Below are 14521 nucleotides of genomic sequence, written 5' to 3' on the forward strand. Positions count from 1 at the left end.
GAGAAATAAAAATTAATATATATAAATACATAAATTTGTTAAATGTATAAGGTGTTAAATATACATACAAATTAATCAGTTTATACATATATAATTTTTTTTTTTTTTGTGGAAAATAATTTTAATAAAGAAGATAAAAACAAATACTCACATTAAGCATAGTTTTTTATAGAGTTATATATGTATAGATTCGAAACTGGTTAGATAGTGTATATAAATAAAAAAACAAAATGAATAACTCTCAAAACTTTGACATACATAACTTGAGAAAAATAGGGAAACTTGGAGTAACTGTAGGAACAATACTTGGTTTAACATCATTTGGTAGTTGGTTACTTAACAACAGTTTATATAATGTCGAAGCAGGAAAAAGAGCAATAAAATATAATAGACTATTTGGTCTATCAAATAAAATATATGGTGAAGGAACACATTTTTTAATACCATATTTTGAAAGATCAATTATTTATGATGTTAGAACAAAACCAAGAGTATTAATGTCCTTAACTGGTTCAAGAGATTTACAAATGGTTAATATAACATGTCGTGTATTATCCAGACCTAATGAATATAAATTAGTTGAAATTTATCGAACCTTAGGTAAAGAATATGATGAAAAAGTATTACCTTCTATTATTAATGAAGTATTAAAAAGTGTAGTAGCACAATATAATGCCTCTCAATTAATTACACAAAGAGAAGTTGTAAGTAAATCAGTCAGAGATCAATTAGTTCGTCGAGCAAAAGATTTTAACATTCTACTTGATGATGCATCAATTACTCACTTAAGTTTTAGTGCCGAATATGAAAAAGCCGTTGAAGCTAAACAAGTAGCACAACAAGAAGCGGAAAGAAGTAAATATATTGTTTTAAAAGCAGAACAAGAAAAAAAATCTACTATTATTAAAGCTCAAGGAGAAGCTGAAGTTGCTAAATTAATTGGGCTAGCTGTTAAAGATAATCCCGCTTTTATGGAATTAAAAAAAATCGAATTATCCAAAGAAGTTTCAAATATAATTTCAAAATGTCAAAATAAAGTTATGTTACCTGCTGATTCATTACTCATTAATTTTTCTAAATAAAATTAAAAGTAAACAATACGATAAATGAACAAAAATATTATTATTACATATGTTAAAATATTTATTTGATCATATATACCTGGACCCATGCGCACATTGTGCATTTATTAATGTATATATTCTTATTTGCAAAAGTAACGAAAATAAATATTTGCTTCTTCGTATAGCAAATTTTCTGCTAAGTTTTCTACTCATAACTATACTTTTTTTTCACTTTTTAATTTTTCCTATATTCTTATATGTCTTATGAAATTCAGTTTCATTTTATATACACATTAAAATGTTTATTTTTTATGAATTTTTTATTTTACAACACTTTTTTGTTTTTTGCTGTGCATTTCCTTTTTTTTAAAATAATTCTTTTTCTTCTTCACAAAACAGTACCCTTTTATTAATATCTTCCTGTTTATTATGTATAGGAATATACATATATATATGTATGTGTATGTATGAATGCATTTATTCCAAAATAATGCACTAATAAATGTATATATATGAAACTGATATATATATAACATTCTTTAATTTGTTATTTTTTTGGCATGTTTCATTATGCATTTACAAACACACACATATATGAACAATTAAAACTTTTTTATTCCACATTTGATAATGAACAATCATAATCCTATGCCATTTTTCGGCTTTTTAAAACACAAAAAATAAGTGAATACGTCCGATCGACTTATCTCGCACATATATAATATATTCATTATGCCATTTTTAATGAGCATTTGACATATTTTCTTACATTCAATTCAACAAGATTGTGAGGATGATTGAAGAAATGGCTATAGTATTCACAAGATCTGAGAAGAAAAACAAGCATTTAAAATAAGTAATAATTTAAATTTTTTTCATGTTATTTATATTATATATATATTTATACCTTATTTGATATGTTTTGGAACACCATTTATGTATATGAGAAGCATAATGGATTTTCCTATTTTTGTAAACTTCAAAACTTCTGTTGTTTTTATTCTGTTCATTCATAAAGCTTTTCTTTTTTGGTTCTGTATCGATTTCTGCTACGAAACCTTGTAACTCTTTTTTGCTTAACTTACATATTTCTTTTATGTCTATAATTTTTTTTTTTTTATTTGATTCCAACAATGTTTCAATAAAATCGATTATTTTTAAATTATCTGTGTATAATGAATATAAATATATGAAAACTATCTATACGTGTTAATATACATGAATAAAAAATAATTTTTAGTAAAGAATGTTTTTAGCTCTTGTTAGCCCTATATTTGGGAAATTTATTTTATGATTTTTGATAATTTTTGTTTTTTTTTACCTTCATTTTTTTCATCTAATACTTTGAACAATTTTGTTAAGGTGATTTCTACTAATTCTTGTGCTGGTATATTTGCCTATGAAAATGGAAAAATAAAAATACATATTCAGGAAATAATTGGTGGTTTAACATTTTATAACATCGTAATTGATCGAATAAACACACAAATATATATGTATGAGTTGATTTTTTTTTTTTTTTGATACCTTTTCTGCAATTCGTATTGTCTTTTTTTTTGAAAATACGCAATTTGTTCCATCAGTTTGACAGTCTTCTTTTTTTTGTTTGTCATCCGTGATAATATTGTATATCATTTGCATATTTTCTAATTTGATCATACTAATAATAATAGTAATTGATATTTTTAAAAACAAATTTACATCTAATTCTAAATTTTTATCAAAATCTAATAAACATAATATTGTATGAATCGTATTTTTATTTAAATATAATTTATCACAATTATCTAAAACATGTTTACAATCAAATATATGAATTTTCTTTTTATTTTTTAAATTATGCTTTACTAATTGTTCGCATAAATATTTTTGTAATAAATTTGCATCCCTTTCAAAAATACTATTTCTAATTCCTTCAAATCTACCAAAATTTATCAAAAATAAATAAGGTGTAAGCTATAATGAAATTGGCTAATAATATATTAATGCATCTATGCATATATGATGTTGTAAAATTGCATACATTTGAGCCCTGTAATATATCATTATAATTGTTTTATATAAAAAATAAGAAATGAAATATCAATATATTTTCTTATACATTTCAATGTTTTCAAAAAATAATAATTTAAAATCATTAAGATAAATGTGAAAATAAATATTTACCTAAGCCTTAAAATAACTTCTTTGATATTTTTGTAATAGACATAATTATCATCGTTATAATGAAAAATGTGAATTAATAATTTATATTCTTGTTTTGATATAATATGATTATTTTCTTCAAGAATTTTTTTAAATTGAATACGATGGATATATCCACTATCACATAAATCATATTTTTTAAATTGAAATAAAAGACTATCATATAAAAAATTCAACTCCTTTTCATAACATGCATATATTAATTGTTTATATAAAATTAAATCGTCAAAATTAATATCTATAAATAATTCTCTGTTTTTTTTCAATTCATATAAATATTTTGGTAAGGTGTTTACATAATTGTTGTAATATATAAATCCGTTGTCTTCTTCATCACAATATGAAATATATAACAAAAAATCGTAATAGTTGTTTGTAAATATATATTTATAATATGATTCCATATTATTGTTACTATCTTGTTCATTACTATTGTCAAAAATAAATATATTAGAATTTTGGGGGATCTCTTCAGGGGTGTCAAAAAATATATTAAATCCATTAAATATATTATTTATATAGATATCACAATTTTTAATAAGATTTATTTCTTTATTATTAGTATTAAATAAATTAGATAAATATTTTCTATCTTCTTTTTCTCCATTTTTGTTTTTATCGTTCCATTCCGCTTCAGAATTATCATTTACACTTAAGCATTCATCTTCATCCGTATCACAAAAAAAATATTTGTCTGATTCATTTGTAGTTTCATTTAATTCTTGCTCTAATTTTTTTTCTTTATTTTTTTTATTTTCAAAATATAAATAGCTAATACACAATTTGTAGTTTATCATTTTTAATATTTCAGTATAATAGTTATGTTTAAGTTTTCCTATAAAACAAAAGTATATAACCAAATTATATAGCACATTATATTGGTGTCTTATTTTTGTGAATATTATATATATGAGATACTATTAAAATGAGTAGAAAGACATTTACTAATTATATTCTATAAGATCATATAAAGTGTAAAAATAATTATTATAATTATTAGTACTATTTTTCGTACCCCTCTTTTTAATGTCTGCATTGGAAAAGTAAAGATACAAATTAGATTTAAGAAAAGATAAAGCTTCATTTAATTTATCATTTTGATCATTTTCCTTTTTATTTAGATTCAAATCATTTTTATCTATATTATTTAAATATGTTTGGGAATTAATTTTTTCTAACTCATAAGTTTGATCATAAAAACAATTTTTATTCAATATATTTTCATTTATTAATTCGTCTGATTTTTCCTTTTCTTGATTATTTTTTCTCAATAACTCTCTTTCTTCTTTTATTTTTTCTAGTATTAATGAAATCTCTGATTTTGGAACTGCTTTTTCAAATCTGGTTTTCATAAATCTATAAATTTTATAGAAAATTTATGTAACCAAACTGTGTATAAAATATATTTTTCCAAGTTTTTTTCATATTTATTATTAAAGAAATAGAGATTAGATATATAATTAAATAAAATTAATATAAATTTATTATATCGTAAAATATTTTTATCTCATTTTAACTTGGATGACAAATTTATGTTTCCTCTCAATTTTTCTTTGTCTTTTATTAATCTATGATTTTCGAAAAAAAAAAAATATTTTAACAATAACACGAATATAGCTTGGTCACATTTTATATTATTATGATTACTCAATTATTTTATTGCACATTTTGCATATTTTGTTACTTATCAATCCATGCTTCACAGTTCAAGTTCATATCTAAAGTCCGTGTTAGAGTTTCGTTTTCAAATTTAAATGTTACAAAATATTTATCATTATTATTTGTATAAACACTAAAAGGATCTAAGTTAGTTGCGCTTAATTCTGTTATTATAAAATATGCATCTATTTTATATTTGGGAATAGGCTCGTTTTGGTTTTGATGAAAAAAAATTACTTTATAACTGTTTATTATTTTGTGATATATATTAAAAAAAATGAAAATTAAATAAAAATGTGTTAAATTTATATGTACATCTATATATATATACTATGTTGAAAATGCTTATATTTTTGTACGTACTAATGCTCCCTTTTTTCTTCATCCTGGCCCGTGACATATATTTTATGGGCGTATCTGAATCAGTTTTTACAAAAAAAAATACATATATATATCACATTTTAGAACATGGAAAAATGTGTATTTTAGCATATCCATATACATATATGTATAGATACAGTATTGTAGACATTTTTCAATTTTCATAGATTTTTATTTACTTGTTTGTCCATTTGTTTATTATACTGATTAGTAATTCTATTTTTTCATCCATTTTAAATATTGTTATTATTACTAATAAATTATGCAAGAATAATTATTATTTATTTTATTTTATTTTATTTTATTTTATTTTTTCTTATATAACTATAGATCACAAACCTTAATATTAGTATCATTACATTATTTTTAATAATATTTTTTTCGTTAAAAATGAAGATATAATATAATTTTTTTTGCAATATTTATGATCATTAATATTACAGGTTTAATTTTTTTTTTTATATATTATACTTTTTTTCCAATTATATTGCGTCTCTCACTTTTAAATATTTTTTATGCACAGAAAAAATTGTCTGAAAATTTTATCTCCTTAATATTATTAAGTATAAAAATAATTTTTCGTTCAAAAGTTAAATAAAATTTTATATTTAAATTTAAAATAAAAAGGTAATAAAATTAAGCAATTAAATAATAACTTTATAAACAAATGAACAAGCAATAGATGGATAAACAAATGCAAATCGGTTTAACTCTATGATAAAAAGTAGGTGTAGAAAACATTTTATATTCGATAATATAAAAATATAATTAAAAATATGTAAATGCAATACAAATATATGAGATAAAAGTTATGGATTTCCATTTTTAAAAATATTAGTGAAAACCACCAAAAGTATATTATTTTTCAGTTGAAAAAAATGTATTAGTAAATTGTGTATAATCCATAAAATTATTGAAATTATTATTATCAAAATTATTTTGTATAGATTGTTTAATTACTTTTTGATCATAATCGTTAAATTTAGACCAATCAGAACATACGTTTATATCTTGTATATAATTTTTTCCTAATTTAACTCCAGGTATCTTCATAATTTGCTCGATGGTTAAATTATTCTCATCAAATGTTTCTATATATGTTTTATCATTTGAAATATTTTTTTGAAATTCTTTTAAAAAAGTTGTTGGCATATTATATTTTGTGTCATCTTTATAAACAAATTTTGTTTCTTTTGTGCTATGATTTGAATTGCTTTTTATATTTTTTTCATAATTTTTTAAATAATTATTTTGTAATTCGTTTTGGTATCCACTTTTTGCTACATTATTTTGGAAAAACCTTTGTGTCTTCAAAATGCAATTTCTGTTTCCATTTTCTTGATTATTATGCATTTTAATTGTATTAGTAGAAATCATATTATTTGTCTGTTTTTCTGATATGTTTTTTTTCAAATTATTCATAGAAAGTTCATTAGAAACTGCTTTTTCAATTATGCTTCCATCAATCTTATTCATTCCACTATTATTAATATCATAATTTATCTGATTTCCTTTTGTCACAAAATTGTCATTGGTTGCTTGCATAAACAAGTTTGTTTCATTATTTACCTTTTCAAAACCTGTAATTGGTTTTAAAAATAAATGATCCTTGTCATATATATATTTTCCTATATCTTCATTTGTATTATTACCCATATTTATTATTCTACTATTATTCATTATATCAAGTTTACTTTCTCTTTTCATGAATGATTTGTTAAATTCATTTGGTAATTCAATTTTGTTTTTGTTTATTATTCCATGAATAATTGGATTATTTTCGTTAGAATTTCCTTTTGTATTTATATTGTTTATTATATTTTTATTATGATCATGAAATTTTGTAAAAGGCATTGCTCCGTTTAATGTGCTATTTCTTTTATGGAAATGGATAAAATGATCACCCCCAGATCCTGATCTCACTCCTGAGTTAGTTGCAGCTTCATATATAGATGTCGTTATTCTATTATTATTAACATAATTAGAACACGATTTTTTTATGTTTAACAATCCTTGATTTCCTCTATTAAATATATTTGAATGATATCCCTTTTTATATTTCATATCAGGATTATCCACATGCATTTTATATGTATGTAATGTATTATTATTATTGTTTACTATATTATTATTATTACTAGAAAAGTTTTTATAATGAATATTTGAAGCTTTTATATTATCACATATTCCATTATTACCAAGTTTATCATTATTTAATTTGTCAAAATTTTTAATATTAGACAAATTATTATTCATAAGATGCATATTACTGTTTCTGTAATTAATTATATTATTTGTCTGTTTTTTTATTTCATCTACATTATTTGAAAAATTGTTCATTTTTTTTATATTACCATCATTTAAATTATATTCCTTGGGATTACAAGATATATTACTAATTTTGTTATTTTCATTTTTTGATTTATTAACACATTGTGATTCTTCTACTTTATTATTTTCGGTTTTATCTATTTTTGTTTTATCATTATTTTCAGATTGTTCTATCATAAAATTTGTATTATTGTTGTCTTTTTCTGTATTTGATTCATTTTGTTCACATAATTTATTATTATTTACATCTACGTTTTTAGAATCTTTGTTTTCTTTTTCATCATTAATATTCAAATTTATTGATTTGGTAGATCCTAATGTAAATCGTTTTATTCCATTTGTAAGGATTTCTGTAAATCGATGATATACATTTTTAGATTCCTTTTCATTCTTTTCACAAATTTCTCGAGATTTATTAGTTTCTTTTAAAATATTTGCAAAACTTTTTAGTTTGAACAATCCACTTTCAAAATTTGATAAATTTTTGTTAGTAAAATCACTATCTCTCTTTTCGCTAGTTAGATTAGTAGTGGAATTAATAGTAGCATGAACATCACTTTTTGAACTTAAATATTTATTTTGTGATTTGTTTCTTCTTGAATTAATATTTGCATTATTTTTACCAGAAAAATTATTTATATTTCTTCGAAAACCTATATATATATTATTATTATTTGGTATCTTGGTATAGCTGATACTATAACGTTTGTTTTTTTCATCAATTATTTTATTCTTAAATTGATTTAAATTTGATATACTTTTAATTTTATATTGTTCATTATTTATGTTAATATTATTATTTTCCCATGTATTTCCAATAATGTTTTTGTTTACATCTGATTTAGATGTATTAGCTACAGAACCATCTTTTTTTAGTATCATTTTGCTTTTTTCATATACACGATCATTATCTACGTTTATTCCATTAATGGCGTTATTTATACTGATAGTACTTCTAACTTTATTGAAAGAGTTGATATTCATATGTGGTTCTTTTCCAAGGATTGCATTTTTATATGGATCCAAATTAGATGCAAATATATAGTCCTCATTTAATTTACTAATATATGAATTGTCTATTGTAGAATTTAAATGTGAAGAAAAATGCAAACATGGGTTTTCTTTATAATGAGCTGTATTATTATTAATGCAATTTTTAGCTTGTATTATGTAATTATTTGTATTATGTTTTATGTTAGGATGGGCTCTCAATTTTTCGTTCCATAGATATTGATTAGAATTGATTATATTATCAGTATTTTCATTAATCGAGTTTTTTTTTATGAAATTGTTTTGACAGTTGTCCTTAAAAATATGATGATTAAATGATTCAGGTTTTCCAAAAGCTTTATTTTCATTAATATATCCAGAATTTGTTAGTTTTACAGTTTGTGTATTATAGTCATTTATATCACCAATAGTTGGAAATAAAAAATTTCCATTTTTATATAATGCGTTATTTGAATTAATATATCTATTGTTTTTGTTCATAATAATATAGGAAGGTATATTATTAGTATTATTCATAGAACTAAACCTTTTCATATAATTTTGAACATTTTTCATATTAATATCATTTGTATAATTTCTCATATAATTATTTTTTGCATCATTTATTTTAGCATTTACACAATTTGTAACTCCCTCTTTTATTTTTTTATCAATTTCATTTGCATTTTTAACTTGTTCGCCATCTTTTCCAACTCTGTCTATTTTTGCTTCACTATTTTCAACTTTGCTTTTTTTTTCCAATCTTATTTTTTTCTTTTTATTTCCATTTGTACTATTAGAGTTAATCTCATCAATTTTGCTATTACTATTCTTTACCACATTTTTACATTTTATATTTTTTTTAGAATTATTTTTTATTTTTTTGTTTTTATCATATGAATGTTCACTATGATTTGTTATTTTTATATCATTTTTAATCTTTTCGATATCAATTATATTTCTTTCTTTTTTCATTTCCTCTGTACTTTCATCTATACTGTTGTCACATTCAAATAACTCCTCACTATGTTCGGTATTTTCGCTACATTCGTTATTTTTTTTGTAATTTCCCGAAGATTTATTTGTGCTATTTATTTCGCTTATTATAATATCTTTTGTTAAATTTCTAGTATTATTTTCTGTATCATTTAATGATATCTTTAAATTTTTTGTTATTTTTTTTTCCATTTTTATTGAATGTTTTTCATTAGTGGCTTTATATTGATAATCCTCTTCTTTTCTAATTTCAGAATTACTATTTCCACTATTCAACAATTCAGTTGTGTTTTTTTCTGATTCAGCTTCTATATTATCACAATGTTTAATCTGTTTAGATTTTTCTAAAATATTTTTTGATGATTTATTAAGTTGCGATAATATTTCGTTATTTTTTAGAGAAATTTTATTTGTTCTTAAATAGTCCAATATAATATTTTTTAAATTCTTATTTTTTGAATCGTCTAATAATATAAGCTTAATTATTTCATTTAGGTGTTTAATTAAATTGTCTATATCATTTGGTGTTTCTACAATTCCATTAAAGCTCGATGAAAATTTGAAAACTAACAATTCAAATAATATTTTATCTTCATTTTTAATAGAACTACTATTTACCATTAATAATAATATGTTGTTAAAATGAATAATCATTTTTAAAATTTCATTAAAATAATTATTATTTTTAGAATTTCTTTCAATAATATAAGATTTTAAGTTATCTATATTGATATATATTTCTTCTTGATTTATCAAATTATTTTCTTTTTGTTTGTCTATTTTATTTTCCTTTTCTTCATCATTTTTCATATTACATTTTTTATGTTCTACTATAGAATTAAATAATAATCTTAATTTTTCTACATTTACTTCATAATTTAAACTTATAAAATAGTTTTTAAATTTTTCAAATGTTATTTTTTCATCCTTAATATTTAATATATCATTTAAAATATCATTAGTAATATAATTTGTTTCCAAATTTAGAGATTCCTCTTCAGTTAACATGCTACCTAATGGTCTTTCTTTTAAAGTAATATAATTTTTATTTATTTTTTCTAAATTATTCAATGTCAATATGCTATCTATATCTACTTGTTTATTTTCATTATTTTCTCCTTTTTCAATATCTATTTTTTCATCAAAACTTGTAGTTGAATTATTTGAAGAATCTGATCCATATTCATATATTTCATCATTTTCTAAGTTAGTATATGAATCTTTACATGTGCTATTTTTAAATTTTTCATCAGTTTTTAATGTGTCTATATTATTTTTTATTTCATTTTTATGAAAATCAAAATATTTTGATAAATTAGAAACTTCAATTTTATGTCGATTAAAAAGTTTATCTATTCCGTCTGATTCGTTTTCACTAATATTACTCAAATCAGAACATTCACTTTTTTTTTGAATACTATAATTATCCAATATTTCATTATTATTATATATTTTTCTTTCTTCATTTAATGATTTATTATCAGTTTCTTCTTCATCACATATATTACTATATTCTATTTTTTTATTCTTATCGTTTTCCATTTCATTTATTATAAATTTATTTAATCCTATATTTTTCATACTACTAAAATCATAATCTAATTTTGAATATACACTTTGTTTTGTTTCTTCAGATATAGAAGATATATCTATCAAATTAAATGCTTCACTAAAAATAGGGGTGTGACTTTTTTTATTATTATAATTTAGTTCTTCTAAAAATTTAGAAACTAACTTTGGTTTTTCTGCTTTTTCATTTGCATCTTCTAACATACTTGTGAACTCAGATTTTTTTTTTTTTTCAGAACTAGCTAAACTCTTCATGCTTATATCTGAACATGTCATATTATCAGCTATATTTAATAATAATGTTTCTTCTTTTTTCTCATCAATATCATTTATTTTTTCTTGGATATTATCATCAAGGTGTTTATTTTCGTTAGACATTTTTTTTTCAACTTCAATTAATTTACTAAAATTATTGTTAGAACTATTTAAATTTACGTCATTAAAAAAACTGTCAATGTTGCAATTATTTCTGTCCTGTTCATGCATATTTATTTCCTTTGTACTATCATTTAATACACCTTTCATATCTCTGCTTAAAATATCAGAAAATAAATTTATATCATTAGTAGGTTTGTTATGTGATGCGTCATTTTCCTTATCTGCATTTATTACGAAATTTGTGCTATTATTCAAACTCATCCTTTCCTTTTTATTTTATACAAATTTATTTTTTTAGCGAGCAATTTTTTAGAAAAATGGCATAAACAGTTGGATAAGTATATCAAAAATGTGGAGCAATTTGAAGAAGCACCAAAAGTGTTGGTAAAAAAAGCAAACAAAAATATATTAAACAAACAAAACAAGCTGCAAAAGATACAACATTTAGCACAATTTGAATAGTCGCATTAAACATATACGTATCTATTCATATATATATATGCATATTATTATTTTTAGAATATTACACTATTAATTATTTTATCATAATTATTATAAAATCAAAAAATAGTATACATATGAAAAATTTATGATATAATCCTGGAATATGATACAATCCAAATATTCATAAAAGTTAAAAACAAAAAATTAAAAATTACAAAACTAGGAATTGTCTAAAGTTTAAATATCACATTGGATGTTTTTGTGAAACAAAAAATAATACAACGAAAAAAAAACATACAAAAATGGGCATACTCAAAAAATAATGCATATATAATATTATATATAACAAATAATGTCTTTACAAAAAAGAAACAATCTAATAATGTATTATTTTGAGAAATGTATAGAGAATAAAAACAAAAAATCTACAATAAAAACAATTTAACTTTTACTTTTTAATTTGTTTATTATTTTGAATTTAATTTGGTTTTATTTAATAATATAAAATAATTAAATATAAAAAAAAACATTTATTTATACAATTCAAATACCACAAAAGAATGATACTAAAAAGACAGAAAAAACATATTAGTACAAATAAATAAAATAATAAAAATGCACAACAGTGCAAAGAGTATAATATAAATTAAGATATTATTTTGAAAAGTGTGTAAACACAATTTCATATTAATTTAGTGAATTATCTGTTTTTAATTCTTTGTATCTTATAAGCATACATATTATTCCATTTTTATAAATGTATTTTAAAAATAAAAAATATATATTAAAAAAATATTTTAAATAAAAAAAGTAATAGAAGGAAATATACTGCAAATAATATAATTGGAACCTTAAAAAAAAAAATTAAAAAAATGTGAATATAAGGAATTAATTATGTTCATAATATAATATATAAAAAGATCATGTCGTAATTAGAAAAATTCTATTTATTATTTTGTTTTCAATAGTAATCAATGAAGATAAAAACCGGAATAGTTATTTCATGAAAAATGCAATATATATATATATAAGAAAATACATTTACACATATAGATATATGAATGTATATTGTTGTCAATTTTTTTAAAAATAAAAAATTCTATTTGTAAATCTTTTAACTAAGCATAGATTTATAAGCTTATTATAATATATGCATGTATTATTCTAGTTATGGAATTTGAATTTAGAAGGATGTTTATGTTTCTACAATTAATGAAATCGATTTATAATTCACTATATCCCTTAAAGAATAAAATTTAGCGTATAGGCATGTCTTAAATAATATATTATGTTCATAAATCAGTGAGTTTTTTCATTTAATCTAATTTTTTTATTTATTATATACTATTTAAAAATAGCAAAAATTATAGACCGTATATATTTTTTTAGTTAATCATACTTTTATAGAATATTAATTTAACTGTTAATTTAAATTTGAGTTTTATTGAAATAAAAATATGAACATATATGTTGCATTATTGTGGAGTATTTTTATGATTAATATATAAGTGAAGTTGAAAAACATAAACATTCTTTTATATGTCTAGAATATATATATATATATATAATTGCATTGTCTGAATTCTAATTCCTATATAAATTTTATATAGACGAATTTATTTCCACAGTTCTGAATGCATTAATAACATACATGCCAACCATTTCGAAACAATATATTCTTATACATATATATAAATCAAATGATTATTTTTGGGATGTTATATTTAATTTAGAGCTTTATGAAAATATCTATATACTTGCACACACTATATTTCAAAAAATTCATTTTAATTCCCTTTTTTATAACACACTTAAGTAATACATGAAAATGATATTTCAAATTAATATATAATTTTTATAATAAGTTAAAATACATTTAAGTTTAATGGATAGGAACTATTATTGTCAACTGTAAAAAAAATGGATAGATAATACAAAAAATATAAACATTAAATATTGTGAGGTATTATACTTTTGTATATCATGAAAGAAAAACTATTTCACTGCTTTTTAAATTAATATATACCATAATTATTATTGGGGTTATTATAATAATGATGCATATATTATTGAAAGGAACATTACATAACATTCTGCAAAGAAATGTACATAAAAGATACAATAATAAAACAACTTATCCCAAAATAATTAATATTTATAAAAAATAATAAAAGAAAAAAATATTAAAAATTTACTGTTATTTATTTTGTCCATTATATGTGCAAATATTTTTCCCATAATTTTTCTTAACTTTTTATTATGCTTATATTATAAAGTTAATGATAATAAATATAAAATGGAAAAATGTATTGATATAATTTGTTATTCTTATTTAAAATTTTTTTTTTTTCCTGTCAAATTTGGAGTTAATGCTTTGATAAAGTCTTTATAAAATATGGAAATCTTTAAGAACTATGATGAATGATATTATTTTTTCCTTTTTGAAATAAAAGGTGAAATATACAATTTTAACAAAAATTAAATCCTTTTTTGATAATTGATGC

General features: G+C 20.7%; 3 protein-coding genes across 3 annotated transcripts; 1 reads left to right on the forward strand and 2 right to left on the reverse strand.

Moving 5' to 3' along the window:
- Nucleotides 1-230: 230 nt before the first annotated feature.
- PBANKA_1213100 (prohibitin 2) lies at nt 231-1082 on the forward strand (the record flags this gene model as incomplete). Its single annotated transcript, XM_034566188.1, has 1 exon — nt 231-1082. One exon carries the CDS (start codon nt 231-233, stop codon nt 1080-1082), a length of 852 nt encoding a protein of 283 aa, XP_034422809.1.
- Nucleotides 1083-1430: 348 nt separating this feature from the next.
- PBANKA_1213200 (conserved Plasmodium protein, unknown function) lies at nt 1431-5541 on the reverse strand (the record flags this gene model as incomplete). Its single annotated transcript, XM_034566189.1, has 11 exons — nt 1431-1484; nt 1834-1891; nt 1972-2230; nt 2386-2461; nt 2592-2985; nt 3231-4104; nt 4285-4625; nt 4787-4837; nt 4954-5172; nt 5292-5345; nt 5489-5541. The coding sequence occupies 11 exons, from the start codon at nt 5539-5541 to the stop codon at nt 1431-1433; spliced, it is 2433 nt and encodes an 810-aa protein (XP_034422810.1).
- A 626-nt stretch (nt 5542-6167) lies between these two features.
- Nucleotides 6168-11834, reverse strand: PBANKA_1213300 (conserved Plasmodium protein, unknown function; the record flags this gene model as incomplete). The annotated part of the gene is made up of 1 exon (XM_034566190.1): nt 6168-11834. One exon carries the CDS (start codon nt 11832-11834, stop codon nt 6168-6170), a length of 5667 nt encoding a protein of 1888 aa, XP_034422811.1.
- Between the last annotated feature and the right edge of the window lie 2687 nt (nt 11835-14521).

Source organism: Plasmodium berghei (assembly GCF_900002375.2).
Source record: "Plasmodium berghei ANKA genome assembly, chromosome: 12".
Taxonomy (NCBI): Eukaryota; Apicomplexa; class Aconoidasida; order Haemosporida; family Plasmodiidae; genus Plasmodium; species Plasmodium berghei.